The 22,114-nt window shown below is 44.9% G+C and overlaps 1 protein-coding gene across 6 annotated transcripts in view; it reads left to right on the plus strand.

The window, feature by feature from the left end:
• The first annotated feature begins 9,805 nt into the window (after positions 1 to 9,805).
• Positions 9,806 to 22,114, plus strand: part of LRCH1 (leucine rich repeats and calponin homology domain containing 1) — a 114,586-nt gene continuing 102,277 nt past the window's right edge. For 5 of the 6 annotated variants that reach the window (XM_032202416.1, XM_032202375.1, XM_032202391.1 and 2 more), the window contains exon 1: positions 9,806 to 10,150. In XM_032202416.1, the coding sequence (XP_032058307.1) occupies positions 9,865 to 10,150 (286 nt within the window). In that variant the 5' untranslated portion in view covers positions 9,806 to 9,864. The remainder of the gene's footprint in view (positions 10,151 to 22,114) is intronic. The other variant, XM_032202400.1, reaches the window with a different exon arrangement.

Genomic DNA, 22,114 nt, shown 5'->3' on the forward strand with positions numbered 1-22,114 from the left:
AAAACATTGTGTAATGGCTTTTAAAAATAAGAACGAGAACACAGCTACAGAGGCTGTTACAGAAAGGAGCAGTAGGCACAACTCCGGTATCCTCTGCGTGCTAGGAAAACCCGGCTCCAGTGCAGAAGGACTTACCAGCCTGAAGGACAAATAAGTGGCCATAGATGAAAGGTGGGAGCAGCTTGCCGTTGGTCTTTATTGTATATAAACACAGAAAGGTGATTTATGACTTCAAAACAAAAACTTCTGAAATGGTTGGTGAAACCATGCCTCATTAATATTGACTTTAATTAAAGAGCGGGGAATCTCTTCTGAGCAGAAGGTATTTGCATTACAGTTGCAATCACTCTAACAATTTCCCAGCTTAATGTGTTGGAAAAATCAATTGCTTCTTTGCAAGCATGGAGAATGCAGGATGTTTGAAAAAAAAATCAGTAAAGCACTGATTATAATCTCTAATTTCTGCTGCCATTTTTTCCATTAAAATAATCCCCATCCCCTCCTGTCTGTCATGCAAGACCTTGAATGACTTCCCTGAGCAGCGTGTTGCTTCTTACTCCTTATCTTCTTCAGAGTACTAAGAACATTTGTTTCATTTTGTCTGCTGGCTGTCTTCATCCTCTCTAAACAGCTCTTTGGGCTCCTGTGAAACAGATATATGATATGCTCTTCTCATCTATGTACACAGATGAATTCAGGGAATGGTAGCAAGATCCCTAAAATTCCCCTTTTCTGAGGGATTTCTGCTTTTTCTCTTCCATTTATTAGAACAACTGAGGAGCAGCAACGTGCATTACTGCTTGGGTGTTTTAGTAATAATAGTGTTTTCGGGGCTATGGGCAACACATGGTAAAAACATTCCTATTCTATCTGCTGCATGTCATGCAGGCAGTACAGGCTCTGTGTTTTACATATTAACAGAGAGGGACGGATCACAGGCTGGGGGATGGGTGGAAAATTGCTTTTCCTTCCCCTTCTCTCCACGTACGCTTCGCTAAGCCATGCTGTTTCAGTGTTCATTCCCTATTGTTAAAAATAGAGTGTGAGACATTAATTTGAAGGCACAAGGCGAGGTGGATGGCTCAAACAGAACTGGGGGGGCAACAGGGAAGGACATTTGGGTGGAGGTGTCCTCAAACAGATGGACCCTGAGAATATAATGCCCTTGGACATGGATTCTGCGTGGAGGTGAGCACCCTCCAGCCCCACCAGCTTCTGCAGCAAGGCTGGGCTCATGGCATCTCCTGGGAGCCAAGCTACAGAGAGGAATTGGTCAGAGCACCAACCTCCATGGGTGTCTTACGGCCTCCGTCACAAGCAGGTTGTGAAGTTCTGCAGCTTGCTGGATCATCTTTTTTTTTCCTTTTATTATTATTATTTTTTATTATTTTTTTTTTTTTTCCATGCCAAAGAGCAGGCTGTATCTCCATCTGCCAGCAAGGGGAAGCTCTCCTGCTGGGTATGTGTTGCCCAGTCCCACGGTGTTTATCTGGAGAAAGAGGAGAAGAAAAAGGAAGAAGTGCTGCCTGCCCAGCAAGAGCCTGGATTTACCCCACAAGAACAAATTTAGAGCTGCCTTTTGCAGTCAGTCTTACTAGAAGCACTGCATACTGTTTCCTCCCAAGACCAATCTAGTATTTCAGTTATGATCCTTGATATTATGCCTCTTCACTGTATGCACTGTAGTCAGCAATCATGTAAGCCTGTGTGTATGAGAAATGATTCAGTACTTATAATGCAAGAGATTCTGCCCAGTAGATGCTGGTTTTTTTGCACAGCATAGTGCAACGAGGTCTTCATTTGATGGGGATTTCCAGCATTTTTATTGCTTCAATAAATATATGAGCAACTTCCCCTAGACAACAATCAGTCACCTTGGTTGCAACAAGCATCTCCTCTGGCAAAGGCTGAGACGGTGTCATGTTAGCAGGGTTTATCTGAGCATTTATCGGAGCACTGGCCCTGTGTGTGGCTCCTGCCCAGCTCCACATGTGCCCAATCAGTTGTACCCAACACATGAGGTTTTGGAGCAGTGTCCCAGCCCCATAGTGTGACTGCAAGACCCAGACGTCCCTGGATGCCTTGCAGGGATCCTGCTCACCACCTGGATGCTGCAAGCTGGTGATGTGCTGCCAGAAAGTACCTTCTGCTGCACGTGGAGCAGCAAAGCAGGCCTCACCTCCTCTCCTCAGGTCCCCCCTCAGGGTATCCTCAGCACCCCAGCCCACCCCATGGTGGTCTCCAGAGATCTGCTTCACAAGCTGAGGATACAGACAGTGGGAGGCAAATTGCTGAGCAGCCACTGGAGGTGGCATGGAGGCAGTATTTGGGATGAGAGGATGGGGTAGAGACGTGCAGCACCTTTGTGGCAAGGTGCTGTGCTGGGGGGACGTCATACAAAGCAGGCACGGAGGGACTGAATGGCTGTTGGGCTTTGTTTTGCTCTAAACAAAGTGTATTCTCTAGCTAGCTGGGATAAAAATGCCTCTGAAATATTGCTTATACGCTTAATTGGTATAGGGTTATTATAGTTATTTTAGATGTGTTAGTGGCTTACGCCGAAACAAGATGAGTCTTTGTTTTTCTCTCAAATATACAAGCAGGTGTTATGTTTCTTTGTAGTTATGTGAAAATTATTGTTGTTGGGATGGTTGGTCTGAATTGCTCAATGTCTTGATCTTTATGGATGGGGTGAGGACATAAATTGCAGTTAAATTGGAAGCTTTGATCTTGATTCTTTCCTGCTTTTCCAAGAGCTGTCCCACAATACTTGCAGGAGAGCAAACAGCAAACGTGGATTTAAGTTACTTTTGAGCACCCCAGGATGGGCAAGACACTATCAGCTCCTTTTATATCACATGTGAAGTAGAGAAGACTTGGCGTCTGGTCTTAGACACGCATTTTTTTTAATACGTCATTAAGCTCATACTGCCATAAGCTCATACTTCTTGAAATGCATAATATAGTCAGGATCCTGTCCCTAGTCCAGCATTTTCCTTGGCTGTGTACCAAAGCAGCATTCCTTCATGGGCAAAAATCTGCTTCTCTGTAATACCTCACTTCCACGAAAAGTGATTGAAGCAGAGTGGCTAAAACTGAGGGCCCATATGACTTGCCCTTCCACTAAAAGCTGCATGTTGGCATCCTTGCTGATATTTGGGGGTGTCAGGACATCCAAGGAGGAGGTTATTCTTTGCTCTTTACTCTTTAGTAAAGGTCTTATTCTGCTGGTGCTGTTATTTCACCTAATCTTTGCTGCATTGGCAATAAGTGGCAGTATGAGGGGGCAGCTAGCCCAATGGTTTTGGAAGCATGTTGGAAAGCAAGGATGTCCCTTAGGGGTGAAATACCTTCTGGATAAAGAGATGCTGGTGGTTGCAGAGATCTGTACTTGCGTGTGTAATCAAAGCATTAATGGCGATTAATGTGTTCTTGGGTACAACTCCCCATTCAGGAATTGCATGCACGCTTTTTTCCCCCCGCAGTGGCAGATATCTGAACACCCTCTTTGTAATTTTACCTTCCAACTTATTGTTGCCACTTGACTGGGTATCAGCAACATGGTTGGACTGAGTGGGGGAAACACACAGACGCAGTGCTGGTAAACTAAAATTAGTTATTTGACTCAAGTCAGGTGAGTGGTTTGCAACCGCTGGGCTGATGCTGGTTCATGGCTCATACTGAGTTCCCAGGTGTCTTGAGAACATGTTTATACCAGTGAGGTGGTTTGTGTGGTTTGCAGGGAAAAGACTTGGGCTGATATTCTGGTAGAGTTGTTCTTTCATTTCTACTGCTGCTTTTGGCTTTTAAGGCTTCACTTCCCCCATATATATCACAACTGCTTTCCAGGCAGTCTTTGGTCTCAGTGTTTCTGCTGTTCTTAACAGGGACACGAAGCATTTTACCTGCTGCCTTTCCGACAACCATGAAGACGTCTCTTATAAAATCTCTGGCTTGTGTGCCCCAACACTTCCTAAGCTCTGCTTAGAAACTGGAGTTCATCTGCTTGATTGGCATCTTCCATCTCCTTGCATTTTCTGGATTTTGCAAAGGACTGAGGACTCTGTATTTCTGTTTCAATTCCATGTCTCTGTGTTAATAGTCTGCTGTGGGTAGGAAATCAGGTTTGCATAGTTTTCTTGCAATAGACGTATAAACTGTGGTATTTCAACAGCATACACTGGAGGCATTGTGGGACTGCCAACAGTATCTTTCTGTGAATGCTGTCTCATTGTCTAGTGACAATAACTAATTGTCTCCTCTATTTTTATTAGAAGACAGGTTATTCCTTACTCAGATGGTTTCTTCTCCTACCAGAAGCCCTTTCATGTTTTTGTGAAGGCGAACTCCTGCAAGCTGCTCCTTTCCCAGCTTAGGCATGTCTTTCTTTTATTGATCATGGTACAACAAGCTACTGTCTCTGCCCATTTTGAGAGCAAGGCTCCCACCCTGCTTACAGTCCCATGAATCTCCACTGAATCTCTGCTGAAGTTGTGTTTCAGCAGTGGATTCAAGGTAAGCATGGACATGGTTACCTCTATCATACTGCATGTTTCAAGGTCATCTGGGATACTTGGAAGAAACTCTGCAAGTTTACAACTGCTAATAGTCTTTGAACTAAATTAATATTTCAAGTGTGGGCATGTTATTGTGTTGTCTTTAAATGTTTAGTCAGGACAAGTGTTTCAGGGATACCAAGACAGATTCATTCTGGTTTTATTTTACCCTTAGGTCTGTTTTCATAGCCTCTTAGCTGAGAGCTGAGCATTTGATCATGATCTCTCCCAGTTTCTGTCCTGGTGCATCCATGTCTGTATAGCAGCATCGCTACCACTGCCCTTATCTCCTGCCTCTTATTGATTTATTGTTCTCTCCCCCTGTTTTCTGAGCAGGTGCTATAGAGAGGGATTTATATGAAACGTCTCCTCATACTACCCCTTTGCTGCAAGGCAATAACAATCCATTGTCTGCTCTGGGTTGGCTGTTCACCTTGCTGGTGTGTCTGCTATGAACCATTTGCCTTAGGCATGCTGTAAGCAGGACCAGGAGTTTGTGCTTCAGTTGAAAGGAGTGATTTTTATCTGCACCACTTGAAGCTTCAGCCTGCATGCTTCTTCTCTTGGGATCCAGCTCATCATTTTCTTTGTCCCGGTGCCATTACAATCATGCTATCAAGGACGTATAATGGGGCTTTTCTTAGCTGTGACTTCTTTGTCGCATATGAAACCGATGTAACCTTGCAAGTGGAGTGATGCCAGCTCTGCTTGTCTTGTGATGTTTGCGTGTCGCTTCTGCCTCTGCACACGACAGCCTGTCCACCTGGGAGGTTCACATGAAGAAGGCAATGTAGGAGCTACACCATGCTGAGGCCCCTACAGCTGTGTTAGAGCACATGGAGCGTGAGGTAGATGTCTGTACATGAAGTTACTGACACACACTACCTCATGAGACACCAGATCCCAGCACGTGAGCTTTTGCCCACCTCTCATCATAACAAGCCATGTGGACCCTGTTGTTCCTTTCTGTCAATTTAGAGTCCTGGGCAGGAGAAATTCAGTCTGAGTCCCTACAGCTCATGGCCTTCCTCAGCTGTGGTACTTTCTGCTCATCTCTGACAGGATTTTTCCTGTCACAGCCACTATGTGTGACCTGAATAGCAGGTTGGTTACCTCCATAGTCATCTTCTTCTGCTACATGCATGAAGTCTTTCTTCTGCAGTCTTCCCTTCCTCTGTGACATTTGCTTGTGTTTGCTGAAAAGCACCCATTGATTTCTTTTTCTTCCAGAGGTAATTTTTAAGCTGCTCTCAGTCTCTTGGCTGGCTCATGGAAGGCTCAGACAAGCACAAACACTGTCATATGGGTAACAGCAAGACCACATAGCTGGGGGCAAGGGATGGAGGGGCTGCCTACAGCGGCAGCTTGCCATCCCTGCAGCTTCACTGCTGCGTCAGGCTGTGCCCACGTTGTGATCCAGCCGAAGTCAATGTGCAGAGTGTGACCTTGTACATAGACATCTGCATGAGAACAGGAAATCGGTGCTGCTGTGACTGATCTTTTCTTTTTCTGAAGCGTTTCCAATTTCTGATCCTTTGTATCTATAGGAACAGACTGAGATCTGGCACAGCGCTCAGGCACAGAGAGTGAAGATGATACAGCTTTGGTGCTATATCATTTTCCCTGATAATCACAGAATTACAGAATGGCTTGGGTTGGAAGGTACCTCAAAGATCACGCAGTTCCAACGCCCCTGCCATAGGCAGGGATGCCACCCACTACATCAGGCTGGCCAAGGCCCCATCCAGCCTGGCCTTGAACACCTCCAGGGATGGGGCAGCCACAGCTTCTCTGGGCAACCTGTGTCAGGGCCTCACCACCCTCTGAGGGAAGAATTTCTTCCAAATATCTAATCTAAATCTTCCCCTCTTTTAGTTTAAAGCCATTCCCTCCTTGTCCTATCCCTACACCCCCTGACAAAGAGTCCCTCCCCAGCTTTCCTGTAGGCCTGCCTTTAGGCACTGGAAGGCTGCTGTAAGGTCTCCCCAGAGCCTTTCCTTCTCCAGGCTGAGCAACCTCAACTCCCTCAGCTTGTCTTTGTAGGAGAAGTGCCTCAGTCCCCTGATCACCTTTTTGACCTTCTCTAATCCTATCAGCCTGCAAACTGTTACTTCCAAGCTCTGAGAGCACAGGTCATACCTGCACCGCTCCTCAGCAACTCTGGTAAAAAGGATTTTAAAACAAACTTGCTGCCCCATCACAGCTGTGTCCCCTTACATTGCTACAAGGGAGAACCTGGATCTTAAACCCTGCCAGACCGTGCAGCAGAGCAGCCCTATGTGCCACTATATCCTGCCTGTCCCCGTGTCAGGTGTTTTAAGGGAGAACCCAGAATTAACAGGACACCATGAAGACAATGCAGAGCAAAAAACATGTTGTTTATAGCAAAATTGGCACCAGAAGTCACTTTGTCATATCAGGAGTGGGGGAGGAAGGAGTGTGGTATCCCACCAGTGACTGAGCTTACCAAACCTCGCAGAAAGACAGGCCTGTTATCTGACTGTAAAGAGCTGATGCTGAAAGATGATTTCTGCAGATACACTGTCTGCATGCTTAGCTCCATAGTACTAGTCACAATATTAAGTTTCATGTTGTTGGGGGATTTAATACATAGGAAATCTTGTGCGAGGCCATTTGCTGTGTCATAAAACCTACGACACTTCAGCCTTCTCTATGTGTAAAAGAATATAGTACTTATTCTATTAAAATATTACATTAAGAAAATCTATTACAGGGGAAGCCTAGCAGTTGCTCTTATTCACAGCTTACTCAACTCACACTATTTTTCATCAACACTTTTCTGTAAATCGCTGAGAAGATGTAGCTATTCAGCTGTTTCCTTATGCTTTCCAACAGGAACACAAATGAAGCTTTTTAAATCCTGAACATGCTGTGACTAGTGGAAATGTGTGGGGAACATTATCTTAATCAGCCACCACCAAGCTTTGCCAGAAGTAACATGATATCTGGACATACCTGTGACAGTGGTGGCTGTTGTGTTCCTTGGGGAAGACCTCTTCAGCTTGGGGCTGTTCTAAGGAACAGTGTCATGAATTTTTCTCTGGTGCACCCACGATTTTCTTGAACTGGTAGGAGACCGAATTTGTCATGCAGAAACCCAGCATCTCTGCATCACACCTGAAGAACCAGCAATCACAGATGTAAGGACAGTTTGGATTTGAGTTTAGCTTGGGGCCTATATTTTGTGTGCAGTTCAAAAGCACTTCCAGTAAAATAATTCCCTTCCTACCCATCTAACCTTGCAGACCTTTCCTTAATGTGAGGCAACCCTCCTTAAAAATGCCGCTGCCTGCAACACTTCTGCTATGTATATAAAATTAAAACGAAAATATGCTGATACGAAGAGCTATATCTGAGCACTTCTCAGCTATAAAGAAGAAGCTTTTTATGGATATTTTGATGCTATTCAGTCTACCTCTAGTACCCTTCTCTCTTTTAAGTTTCTTGTTGTGGCAGCTAAACTTGCAGAGCTCTTTTTTTTTTTGTTTTGTTTATTTGTTTTTTTGTTTTTGTTTTGTTTTTCTAAAGGTGTTTCCTTGTGGCAATTCTGCCTTCCTTTGCCCTGTAGCACCTGGTGTTAAACTTCCTGGAGCCTGGGAAGCTTTAATTTAACATCAGCAATCGATCACAGCACAGGGGGACGGAGCGAAGCGTAATGGCCTGTAAAGTACAGGTCACACGTGGTGATATATGGGTCCCTTTTTAGCTTTGAGCTCTCTGAGTTGCAGGGAAGCATGAGGCCTCACGCTTTGGTTTGTCACTCCAAATCACCCCTCGAAGGGTCTCTCTGGGGCAAGCTGGGCTCCAGAGCCATGCACAGGTGTGAAGCAGCGCCTGCAGCAGCAGCAGGCTTCAGGAACTCCTTCTGCAGGGCAGGTGCTCCCCAGGGCCTGTGGAGTCCGTCGGCAAGAGCCGCTGCAGCTTGTAATTTTCAAATGAAACGTGCTCCGCCTCAGCATATGCATGCTCTCCTCAGTGCCTGCACCGTAGTTTCACCCCACTCCACTACAAGCTGCTGCAGAGCTGGTGCAGTTAGAGAGAGGATGCTGTTAGCTGCGACGGATGCCAGCAGAAGGGGACGAGCAGGTGGGGGGCTTCCTTTTAAAAGGGTGTTGTGGTTTAACCCGGCCGGCAGCTAAGCACCGCACAGCTGTTAGCTCACTATCCTGCCTCCCTCAGTGGGATGGGGGTGAGAACTGGGGAAAAAAAAGTGAAAGCTTGTGGGTTGAGATAAAGACAGTTTATTAGGTCGCAGAATAAAGGAAAATAATGGTAGTAGTACTGCTACGAAGAATGTGTACAAAACAAGTGATGCACAATGCAATTGCTCACCACCCACTGACTGATGTCCAGCCTGTCCTTGAGTAGTAGTTGCCCACCCCAGCCAGCCACCCCATATTAACTGTTCAGCATGATGCCACATGGCATGGCACATCCCTTTGGTCATTTTGGGTCAGTTGCCCTGGTTCTGTCCCCTCCCAGCTCCTGGGAGGACACAGCGAGAAGCTGGAAAGTCCTTGGATTAGTGTAAGCACTGCTCCGCAACAATTAAAACATCGGTATGTTATTGATATTATTCTCACCCTAAATCCCAAACACAGTGCTTTTAGGAGGAAAATTAACTCTATGCTAGCTGGAACCAAAGGGGGAAGGGGTGCTGTGCGAAAAAGCAAGGGAGGGCTCACCCTTACTTTTCCCCTGGCATGTTGTGTGTGCACATGCAGCACGCTTGCACATGCATGTGCAGTGTACATGAACATGTCAGCACATTTGCACGTGAAGATGGAGAACCATTAGGGTTGGACAAGCCCTTCAAGATCACCTGGTCCAACCATCCCCTACCACCAGTGTCACCACTAAACCATGTCCCCAAGCACCACGTCCAACCTCTCCTTGAACACCCCCAGGGATGGTGACTCCACCACCTCCCTGGGCAACCCGTTCCAGTGCCTGACTGCTCTTTTTGAGAAAAAAACGTCTCCAATTTTCCTCTTTTCCACCCCCAACCACTTGCACCCCCCCGCGCACGCCCCTTGCCGCCCGCTGCAGGGCGGGGGCCCCGCCGCCAGGAGGCGCCGCCGCGCCCCGCCCCGCTCCCTGAGGGGAGCCGGAGCATGCGCACTGCGCCAAGCCCGCGCCCCTGCTCCTCCGCCTCCCGCCCGCGCTGCCGGGAGCGCTGCGAGCGGGCGGAGGAGGAGGAGGAGGAGGAGGGGGAGGAAGGGCCGTGAGGGAGGGACCCGCACGGAGCTCGGCGGCCCCTCGGCTACCCCCAGCGGCCGGGGGGAAGATGGCGACGCTGGGAGGCGAGCCGCAGCCCTTCCCCGCCGCTGCCTTGGCGGTTGGGGGCGGCATCGGTGGCGGTTGTGGCGGTTGCGGAGGTGGCGGCGGCGGTGGCGGGGCCGGGGCCGGGGGGGTGTCGCTGGCCCTGCAGGCGCCGCTGAGCCGCGGCCTGGAGCGGGCGCTGGAGGAGGCTGCGCACCGCGGGGGGCTGAGCCTGAGCGGCAGGAAGCTGAAGGAGTTCCCCCGCAGCGCCGCCGCGCTCAGCCACGACCTCAGCGACACGGTGCGGGCAGGTGAGGCCGGGCTGGGGGCGGCTGGGGGCGAGGGGGGGCACTGGGTGAGGTGGGGGGGGGCTCCGAGGTGAGGGGACCCTGTATGAGGTGGGGGAGACCCCTCTGAGGTGGGGGGACCCCTCTGACATGGGGGGACCCTATATGAGGTGGGGAGACCCCTCCGACGTGAGGGGACTGTGTATGAGGTGAGGGGACCCCTCAGAGATGGGGGACCCTATATGAGGTGAGGGGATTCCTCTGCCATGGGGGGACCCTGTATGAGGTGAGGGGACCCCTCTGAGATGGGAGGGCCCTATACGAGGTGGGGGGACCTTTCCGATGGGAGGGGACCCCTCTGAGGTGGGGGGACCGTATATTAAGTGAGGGGACCCCTCTGCCGTGGGGGGACCCTATAGGAGGTAAGGGGACCCCTCTGCCATGGGGGGACCCCATATAAGGTGAGGGGACGCTATGTGAGGTGAGGGGACCCCTCTGACACAGGGGGAGCCTATATGAGGTGAGGGGGGCCCTGTATAAGGTGAGGGGACCACTCTGATGAGAGGTGATGCTGTAGGAGGTGAGGGGACCCCTCCAAGATGGGGGACCCTATATGAGGTGAGGGGACCCTGTATGAGGTGGGGAGACCCCTCTGAGGTGGAGGACCCTATAAGGTGAGGGGGAGTAACTAAAATCGTTGAGGATCCCCCCCTCCTGGCTGCCCCCCTGGGGAAGCTGAGGCGGGTCCCCGCTGTCCCACTCCATCTGTTTGTCTGGTTTTTTATTAGTGTGCTCCGTCTGTTTGTTTTTTTTTATTATTATTATTATTATTTAGCTTTCTCCCAGCTCGGTGCTTGAGGTAGGTGTTTGCTCTCTCATCTGGCTGGAGGGCTGCAGCCGCCCCCCCCACACGCCCACCCCGCCTTTGTAAGGCAGAGCTGGTGGCTCCTCCATGCCTCTTCTGCCTCCCACCTCTCCTCAGCCTCCTCTCTGGGTCGAGGGCACCTCCTCCGTGCCTGTGCTGAGGCCACCACTGGATATGTTGCACAAGGAATGCGTGTGGAGGTTACATGAGATACAGGCTTGCTCCTTCGCCCTGCGTGTAGGTGGACCTGCCTGCCACGGAGGGGATTAAGCCCGTGTGTAACCACATTAGGACATGCTCATGTCGCTGGTTTTACGTGCTGCAGGTGGAGAGGTGTCTGCAGGAACGCTTTTGCTCTGCAGCTACCCTCAGGGAGCACGGTGCCTTTTATAAAGCCACAGGTCGACGCCAGTGTCTGTATCCTAATGTTCCTGCAGCCATATTTCCACCTCTGTATGCAGTGCTGTCTCAAGGATGGTGAGAAGTCCTTTTCTTCACGTGTGCTGGACATCTGCAGGCAGAGAAAACCATCGCTCCAGAGGTCTGCAGAGGGGACAGACCTCACAGCCCTGCGGGTGGGAGTGGTGAGGGGAAGCACATCCACTCTGCGTTCACCTTGCCCTCACTGCCTCCTTCCAGCATGGAAAAAGGCACACTTGTTTCTCACCTGAAGGCTCATTCCCCTCAAAGAAGTGTCCCATCTGTTCTTCCACCCTGTCTGTGCAGGGGAGTGGAACCCAATTCCTTCTTTACGTAGTGTCACTAGGAAGACTGGTGTATTTTTAAGGTCTTTACTGCCTCCACGTGCACTTTTGTGTCCCCAGTTGCCTGCTGCAGACGGTTGCGTTGTAGCAGCAGAGGAGCAGGCAAGTAGTCGCTTGTTCTTCTTGTCCCGCAGAGCAGCAGGTGCTGCACCTGCGTGCAGGCGTGTGATAACATGCACCTACTTCTGCACGAGGATATTTCTGCTTTTCTGTCCGCGGAGACGCAGGTGCTTACTGCATACTTGCATCCAGCCCAGCTGTCAGGAGCAGAGTAACCTCCCTGGTGTGTAGTGGACTTCATACTGTTCGCTGGCTCCGTCGCTTGTTCTTGCCAAATGGATTTCACAGTGCTCTGTGAGAACAGCCTTATCAACAAAAGAGAAATAGGAAACCTGATAAATGAAACTCGCTAATCGGTAGCAGGATTTGCCACGCTAACGATTAACTCCGTGACAGATGTGCAGTGAAAGGGATAAGATGTGGTAATAGCGCTGTATGCAGCTAAAAGAATGACTTGCAGCTTGTCTCCCGAAGCGAGATGTCTTATCTCTGTTCTTTTTAAAACGGAGGTCTAATGAAGACATGCCATGATATGGGAAACCCAGACATTTAGGCATGGTTGATTTGAGCTAATACTGATCCAGGCTGTTGGTAAGCAAAGTTGTGCACAGAAAATGAATCCTTTGGCAACGAATATGTTTGTATGTTGTGTAAGTACGTTCTGCAGGAGCTGTGTGGTGTTTGTATAGGTGGCACGTGCCTGTTACATATTTAGTATTAAGTTTCACGTTCTGGAGAAAAAAACAGCCTTTGTCAGAGTTTTCACAAAAGCTGCCCAGTACAAAATACACGTAGAGTGGATTTTTCTTCCTCTGTTTGGTAGAAATGGCAGCGTGGAGCAGCCCATGCCTCAGTTCTCTGACAAGTGTCCTTTATTCATTCTCCCCACTTAGGAAAACCATGTGCTAATCTATAGCTACTTGATAATTGTGTTTGTAAGATCATGTTGCAGGGAATTGCTTGCCTTGTGAGTGAAGCCCTACCTTGATATGTTTCTGAAAAAAAAATGGTGCTCCTTTTCACTTGTTACGTTGCGTAAGTAGAATATATAAACAGAAGAGGCGCTTGGCCTGAGCCCAGCTTTTCGAAACTCTCAGGACAAACTCTTGATGGGAATTTTCCCTCTGGCTTCCTCTCCATAAATGTGCATGATATAAAAACAGTGCTTTTGTGTGCTACTTGGCATGTGTCCTGGCAGCGAGTGACTTTTACTCTTGGATTTGATGTGCTGATATGTCTCTGAAACCTTGAAACTTTTTGATGTTTGGTTCAGGAGTAGCCTTTTTCTGTTAAAGCTTTTTTTTTTTTTTTTTTTTTTTTTTTTTTTTTTTGCTGAAGAGGGCTAATCTCACAGAAAAATACAGGCAACCCTTGATTCAGGGAAGACCAGCGTGGGGGATTGAGTTGAGACATTTGTGGAGCAGGGGATTTCCAAAAAAATGAGACCATATCTGAATCTTGACAATGTTTTATAGAGCCTTAGATAAAGAATTAGATTGAGAAAAGGGTGGGATGCAGACTTCTGAAGTAAAATGTTATCGAGCTTGTTTTCTGCAAAAGTTCTGAGTTCTTTAAACAGGTCTGAGGAAGATAGAAGAGTTAAACTTGAAATTCTCTATTCATGCACTTTTTTTCCCCGAAGTTGGAAGTCAGATTTCATAGAGCAATCGATAAATTTGCAGGAGGGATGTAACTTCCATAGCTGGGAGTGAATTACTTGACTTGTCTAGTTCTCGTTTCATTTATGCTCTATAGCAACAGCGGAGGCATAGCTGTACTTGTCACTTCTATTTATGCAATTCCTTGGAATGGCTTTTCTTTTGTGACTTTTCTTTGCAATGACTACATCTCGCTTATAAAGACACGATCCTACGAGCCTCCATGCAGCTTTCCAGCTCTTAAACATTTCTTCCTTGTTGTCTTTGAAAGGTTTGCTCCAGAGCTGAGTGACCCAGTCTGCTGAACTTTGAGGCAGTATCTTGCACACAGAAGGGAGTTTGTGTGGTGCGCAGTACTGTTAGAAGAGAATAAATCCTCTATGCAAAGTATCGGGAGTTTAGTCAGATGTTTTCAACCACATCAGCGTGGATGCGTTGCGAGAACCATTTCAAAAATAATAAATGCTATTCTTATCACTTTTATTACAGGCTGGGTTACGCAGAAGACAGTGGCATGGTAATCACATAGTTCTTAAGTAATAGCATGCAATTATATTCCTCAGAACCACAGGGAATGCTAGAAGCATGTTAGCTTATAAAAGAGGAAGAAAAAGCCCCAAAGCTGCTACTTAAATGTGCAGTCAGGGCTGCCTGTATCGCTTCAACCTCTATTTGGAGGCTTTGGTTGTTGTTTTTTTTTTTTTGTTTTGTTTTTTTGTTTTGAAGGCAGATCCTCTGAACTTTTTCTCCTGAATACCTATTTTCATCTGTTTCGATTGCGTGGGTTAGGCCCATGGGGAAGCAGCATCCCTTGCTGCTGCTTGTGGTGAGATGGGAGAGAAGGTAGAGTTGTGGTGTTAGTTTGCGGGGCATTTTAGCTTGAATTTTGACATCTAAGCACTTCCTGTGGGATTTTTGGTGATATCTTCTGGTTCAGGTGAAACACACTTCTTCTAGTTAGTTCTCCTTGCTAATGATAATAATAATAAAACAGTTTTTTTTTTAGTTAGTTTAAAATAAACAGCTATGTATATTGCCATAATTTATTCTTGCTGGTTTTCTTTGGCTCCTTTATTAAAGCAGTTCTTCCTCCACTTCTGGGGATTCTCCTGCATATAGCTGTAAATGCGCAGTTGCTTACTTGATTCCTTCCCATGCAAACAGCATTTATGTCACAGACACTGACTAGTTTGTTGGTATTACTGCACAATTTCATAAAGCAATGCCAGATTATTCAGAATTTGGTTAGTATCTGGTCCCTGGGGGAGATTCGATAGGTCTCTTCCAAACTTTTAAGAGCTCTCTTTGATAGTTACTGCTCCCCCTCTGGAATTTATGTTTCCATTATATTGCTTTTTGGTTTTGAATGGGGCTTCTTGAGAACCTTTCGTTTTGCTTATTTTATCCAAGCAATTTTATCCTGTCAATAACATCTTAAAATTAACCAGAGGGCTGGAAAAAAAGGCCTGTTTCTTCTTATATTCAACAGTCAGTCGTTTTCTACAAACTTCCTGTGTTTATTTGAAGATTTCTAACCTTATTCTCTTCTACACAAGTCATGTCTTAAGCGTATCAGGACAAGGAAAAAGGAGGAAGTATGTTTGTTTATTCTCACAAGTGAATTGAATATTACCCCGCAGCCAAAATTTATGGGATGTAACTGTTTCTTGAGGTTACTGTATAACTTGTGTGTTATTGAGTCAAAAAAATGAATGAATGGACAGAACTTGGTGCTACTCTGAGGCCATTTGATGCTTTTCTTCCCTCCCCAGGTCAGGGTATGCCCTCCTGCTTTGGGGATCGTGCAAACATCAACGTGATTGACTCAGAGTCTATTAGTTCTTTTGCTGTATAGAGGCTAATGAATTGTGCTTTTGAAAGTACCTCTTTTGTCAGGAGATTTATACCCTCCTGGCTGAAATGCAGTCACTCTGCAGGTGCTGCTGGCGTTGGGCAGCACAAATTAAAGCCTCAGAGTAGCTTTTGTTGCTTGAAAACAAATTGGGAGTACTCAGCAGCCTGGTTACTCTTTCACAGTGTGGCTTGAGCAGATTAATGGCTTTCTACCATCATCTTTGTGTGTGTGCTCATCTTCCACAGTGTGGTGATTTTTATTTTATTTTTGGCTGGCTCCCTTTGTGATCTGTGAAGCTCCAAGAGTTCAACAGCGAAGAGGAAGAGGTAGGAGAGATGACAGCTTAGAAATCATACAACAGGAGGGAGGGTGAAAGCTCTCTGACAACATTAAACTCAGCTGTTTATTGAACCTTTCTTTACCTTTAATGTTAACTTCCAATTTAAGGTGGTTGTTTGTTCAGACAGCCCTACCTAGAGCTGTCAAAGCCTGTTTGGCCTTGCTGTGCTTGTAGATGGGTGAAAACTCATTGCTCTTGTGGAAATCCTGTCACTTCGTGTGTCCTTGGCCTGTCTGCCTTGGGAACGACTGACTTGGAGCTCCAGAAGTGCTGTTGTGGCAGTAAAGGTGCTGTAGGTTGCTTTTCACATGCTTTTAGCTGAAATAGCGTGTTGTTTAAGAGCCACTTGTGATCACAAGTCTTGTGGGAAGCAGAAGCCAAATATTCCTCTGTGGTTTGTGTCTCCTCTTCTTCCTTCCCTTGGTTTGTTTCTTTTGTGTCAACGACACAAAAGACCTCTTGGTTTAGACATCTGTAAAACGGCAACGTCAGGGTGAATCCAGATACAGTTACTACACCTAGGGTGTTGAAAATACTCAGGGCTTTAGTGAGGGGAAGAGACCAGGGGCAGGATCAGCTGCGACAAAGCGGAACGAATACCTGCTCCGCAGCACTGTGGCTTGGAAGAGGAGGGCCAATGTAGTACAGGTTTGAACAAGAAAACGTGTAAAGAAGTTGTTATTCGAAGACAGAAGGTAAGGAATGGTAGAAAACGAGAGAAGATTTATGGAGTACTGAGTGAAAATATATAAAGTGTTGGGAGTGAAATAATGGGCAGGATGGTAAGCACGCAGGTGAGCTGTATGTTCTTAGTAAAATTGAGGAAAAACAAGTTTCTTGAGCAGTTACATTAATGATAACCCTAATTTTGTGAACAGAGAATTAGAAAAATGTGGAGGAAATGATTTGACTACCATATATGATGTTTGCAAGTCTTATGCTAGAAATAATAGTTTGATACTTTAAAGGTTATCTGTTGAATTTTAAATTTGAGAAGCTTAGCATTCATTTACCTGCAGAACCATAGAACCATTAATGGTGGAAAAGCCCTCCAAGATCATCTGGGCCAACCATCCCCCTATCACCTATGTCACCCACTAAACCATGTCCCTAAGCACCACGTCCAGCCTTTCCTTGAACACCCCCAGAAGGGAAAGCTGGTGGCTTTTTTGCTGCTTACAGAGTTGTGAGAGCCACCGAGAATGCACCAAACTCGTGTTTTGTGCATCAGATTGACCGCTCTTGGCAGGATGAGATGAGTGGGGATGAGGTGAGTGGCTGCCCCAGGCTACCAGCTATTTGCTCTGCCTGCTTTCTTCTTGCCTGCTCTGCTAGTAAACATCCTCTAGATTGTGAAAAATCCCAAATTGGTTAGAATACCTAATTCACAATTGAAATCAATATGTTTTAAATAGCTTAGGGCACTTCTGAAACCAGAGAGGTATCCTTATGTTCTAGTGAGGTCAGAGTTATGAAAATTTCGTGCCCTCTATTGTTTTCCCACATGTAAAATGGAAAGAGCCAGAAACGTTATCACCACGCTCAGGGTGCAGATCAGTGGCAAAGCAGTGATGAGCGTTGTATGAGTTAAGCTTCTGGAGGAATAATTACATTCTGCTGAATTTGTGGGTAGATACATCCCTGTGGAAAGAGTTCAGTTCTAAAATGCTAGCATTTCTCCCCACCCTTTTTCCCCCGGGGGTGTCTTGCTGGCCAGCTTGCTGGTTTATCCTTTTTTTTCCTTGTATGGTGCAGAACACCATAATATCTGTAAACCTCCTAACTATTTAAAAATAGAAATAACAATGACAGTCTCTCTTTCTTCTTTCCCAGTCCATATGAGAAATACTTAAAAAAATTAATAATAATAAAAAAGCAACATATGAGTGAAGTGACAGTGGTGGCAGAGCCGAATGAGGGTTGGTTCTGCATTTAATTTGGAGCCTGAGGTTTGCGCTCACTTTTGAAGCCGCATGAGATGTTTCATGTTCTGCTGAACTTGTGGGAATTCTGGCTCCCTTGGTTACAAGCTCGCTGCAAATTTTATGATGCGACTGTAAGGTGGCTCTTCGGGGTATGGTTAGGGAAGTAGCTGGAGGTTTTGGAGCTTTATCAGGAGCAGAACGACAGCAGAACAGCTGAGCATCCAGTCAAGGGACCTGTGCTGCTGAATGGATGAGGTGTTTTTGTTGGTTTTCTGTGTGTGATTTCAGTCTTTAGTGCAAGCTGCAGTAATTATAGTGTTGAGTTTGGAGTATGCAAACGTACACAGTTGGTTTTCCTTTTTTTATTTATTTAGAAATGCACTCTGTAGAGTGGAGAGAATTATTTTTACTGACCAAACAGGAAAATGTCAGAAAATGCTTGTTGTCTGTCACCCTGTTTATCTTATTTTTCAACAGATTAATTTATTGAAATAGGGAAACTGGTTGCATATATCAATTAGGAATGTAGAGATAAATGTTTTGTCTCACTACAATTGTTTCTGTGCTTTTCTTGATAACCCTTCCCTTTTGAAATGGATATTGCCAACAACAAGGTAGATTTGAGACACCTGCTTTAAAAACAGAAGTTTGATTTTTTTTCTTCCTAAACTGCAGTGCTGTAAAATGCAAGACTGGTAATTGGTTTAAAATCCAGTTTTTGGATTAAACTATACAGACCAGAATTAGGCGTTTTCTACTAATACAGCCTCGTAAATCCTTTTTGGTAGGAGATGCTACTGGGTGGGACATTCATATGTGGTGGAAGATTCAAGGTAGATAACTTTCTGAATCAAAGAAACAAAATTTAGCCAAAAAAAAAGTCTTAGAATTAAGTATTTAAATATGTCATACTTTGTTACAAGTAGCCACATCACTGTAAATGACAAAATTTCACTTTATCATTACATCTATAGAGGCAGTTATTTAAAGTCTGCGTCACTGGTTGTATTATTTGCAGCAGCAGCACTTCTTTGTAGCACGGCATTAGAGAAGGAAGAAGTAAAAAAAATAAAAAATCAGATGAGAAAAACCTTTTCAACGTGAGGAGAAAAGCACGAGTGACAAGTTGGATCCGTTGGTGAACGGAAAGAAACAGGTTTGTAAGATGTGCGCAGAGATAGACTGGTAAGCACTGAAACTGATGGAGAAGTTGTGGAAAATGGGCAAGAAATAGGGTAGGAGAAGAAAATTGAATTGGAGATCAGTCCGATAAGGAAAGAAGTGGAGCAGAATGTACGCTTGGATGAGGCTTACTGGAAGTAAGGCAAGATACCAGAAGTATAAATATGGTGGTTTATTTATAGCCAGAACCTTGTCTCAGCATTTAAAGATAGGGAGATTGTTGCCATGGTAAGTAAAATTATTATTCAAGTGACTTTTATTTTTTTTTTTTACTTTTGAACTTTTAACTATTTATAAATATCGTGATGGAAGGAATAGGGGGGTAAAATTATTTATACTTGCCGTGTAGTGCCCTTGCCATATATATATTTTTGAGAATGGTGAGGCCTAGCAGCTTTTATTCAGTTCACCCTTTTTAAGATGCAGCAAGTGTGGTAACAACAGTTCTGTGGGGAAGGAGGAAGAACCTAGCGTCATTTGTATGGTTGATAATTACAGAATATCGACTCGGATGGAGACTTTTGGGATGGGCTTCCTGGTCAAAGATGAAAGGAGCCTTCCGGGGCACGAGGGTTGCACTGGGTGTTGAACAGAAACTTAAACCTGGGTTTCCCATGTTTGTTAGATGTTGTTTGTGGGGATTATTTCTTTATTTATTGAGTTCATCCCGGTTCAAGTAGTCTTTTTGCCTTCCACAGTGTATGGTGTTGTTTCCCTGCTCAGTAAGCGTTGCCTGCGATCCCTGTTCCAAGATTTCAGTTTGAGCCTGGCTGCGTGCCTGCTCTTCGCCTGTGTTCCATTTACCGGCCAGTTCAGATGGCCTGATACTAGGGGCTTGTGCTTCTTTCTCGCTCACACACGTCATGTCACTTGGGTGTTTTACCAGAGGTGGTATTTTCCCCTCCTAAGTGTTTTTGCGGAAAGATAAATGACCAAGAATTTGTTTGCGGGGTCCATCTAAAATGTAGTTTCCATACTTTATCTTACTTTAAGACCTGTCAGAACCACCACTTTGTTTCTATACAACATCAACATACTTTGTTATTGCTTGTAGTTCTTGATTATTATTTTTTAAATCCCTCATGAGCTAATTATGTAGTTTCCTAGTCAAAATACGCAGAAGCAAACAGAGCGCTTTACCCAATTGCGGCTGTGCTATAATGGACCTTTTCATTCATCACCTGAACATTCAAATTAGATGGAAAGCTGCAGTGTTCATTTGACAATGCTTTGTTTCAGCCATTATTTTTGGAGATGAGTCTGAGTCTGAAAAGGCTTAGTTTCTTTTGTACCTGTTCATTATTTTTTCTCTTCTAGAAAAGACATATTTCTTCCATAACTTTGGAACCGTTCTCTTTTTTTTTTTTTCTTCTTTATATGCTTATTCAAATGCAACATGAAAAGCAAAGAAAATCTTGTGCTAGCTCTTCAGAGAAAATCCTTTGATGCGAGTGGTGTAGAGTAATGTTTCCAACCTTGACTTCATTTTGTTAAAATTTTAATGATGGAATTTAGAGACAAGACAGCTGCCCTTTTGGTATATTCCTTCATATCATGTACTGCAACTATTACTGGCACATTAAAGCGTGCTGAATGCAACTTTTTAACCAAGCAGGAACTTCTTAAGGGCGGACAAAGTATTTTGAATTTCTTGTATATTTATTAATTTAAAAGCCTTTTATGTGTTTCTATTGAGTGCTAATATAATGACTTGTAAGAGCTGATTGGTTTTCAGTTGGTCCTAGAGTAGACCTTGTTCTGTGTTTCTGTTAAAAATTACCTTGCAAACGTTCTTCTCAATGAGGTATTTCCTTGTTCTATAAAGATACAGGTCAGCCCTGATTTTACAGATGGGAGAAAATGAGGAGCAGAAATGAGAAAGTTTAATCCAGAACTCAGAACAGATCGAGGACAAAACTGTAAAAAGAATCCAGCTTTGGTTCTCTGGCTCCTATTTTTACAACTCCATCAAGGCAGTGTAAAAACATCTGTAAGAATGGAAATTGAGGCATTTTAGTTGAAGTTTTCTTCTGGAAGATGTTGGGGTAGTAGTGAAGATACAATCTTTGAAGCTTTCATTATGATCCTATGTCCTGGAGCAATTTTAAATTTATTAATGCCATGTAAAAATGAAGAGATCACTTTATAGTAGAGATCATTTTATACCTGTCACACAAGCATGACAGTATGGTTCGCAAATACTCAGTCTCTAAAGAAAAAGTCATTATAGATTTGCTGTTAATTAAGAACCAGGTAATATGAAAGGGCATGAAGTTAAAATCAAATCACTCCTTTGGCAAGAAGCTCTGTAATCCCTCTGCCAGTTTTCATATCTTTGTATGTTTAGCTTCCTAGAGAACTGAAAAGGTTATTTTTGGCCTAGGGCCTGAGGCTAAAAATGGCTTCTGGAATCTTATAGCTCAGTTTGGCGTTGAGCAGTTTTGTGCGGTAGTGAAATAACTGCAGTAATTGGTAGCCTCGCTGAAGCATTTCAGTTATGCACTTAAATGTTAAGCTGTGGGAGAGGTGGCCACGTGATACTTCCAACATCTAGTTTATCAGGAAAATGGAAGTCGTGTTTGTCTCTGAAGCAATGGTAGTCTGAAAAAAAAAAGAGGCTTTTCTACAAGTGGGTTTGAAAGAGGAGAAAGAATGAATGTACGGTCTGGCCTCATTGGGGAAAGGCTCTAAAATGAAGAAATAGATCAATTTGTGTGCAATTCTGGTGAGGATGGTGAAGCACGAGGGTTGCGTTTGAGACTGTATGTGTGGGGAGCAGGACAAATCTTTGAAGTTTCCTCATGCTTCTATCCAGCACAGTAGGATTTAATTGGGAAAAAAAAAACCCACACCACCAAACAAACCAACCCTACCAATTTCTATATATGTACACGTGCATGCGTTACATGCACTATTCTGAATGTTTTCTGAAGGGTTTGGGTGATTACGTAGCTGGGATTTTTGAATAGTCAGGAGAACGCTGAGAGGCTAACTATTTAAATCTGAAAAACCTTACGTCAGTAAAAGCTCTGGAAGAGACTTCTGAAAAAGACTGGATATCGCTTCCCTCTGTTTCTCTCCCAAATCTGTTAGCTTTTTTTCCCCGAATTGTTTGTCTTGGAACAAGTGGAAGTAATGCGTGGTGCCGCATGAAATCAAAGCTGTTTTTATATAAGCAGAGCTCGGATAAAAATCCAGGCAGATTTATGTTTTGGGTGAAATCAGCGTGGAAAAAATTCTGCATGAGAAACGGTGCTGCTCTAGACATAGCTTATAAACTTCATGCAGTTCCAGCATGTTACCGTGTGTGTGTATTAAATTAGATTTGAAAAATGTGTT

This window comes from Aythya fuligula, chromosome 1, assembly GCF_009819795.1.
Source record: "Aythya fuligula isolate bAytFul2 chromosome 1, bAytFul2.pri, whole genome shotgun sequence".
NCBI classification, from domain to species: Eukaryota; Metazoa; Chordata; class Aves; order Anseriformes; family Anatidae; genus Aythya; species Aythya fuligula.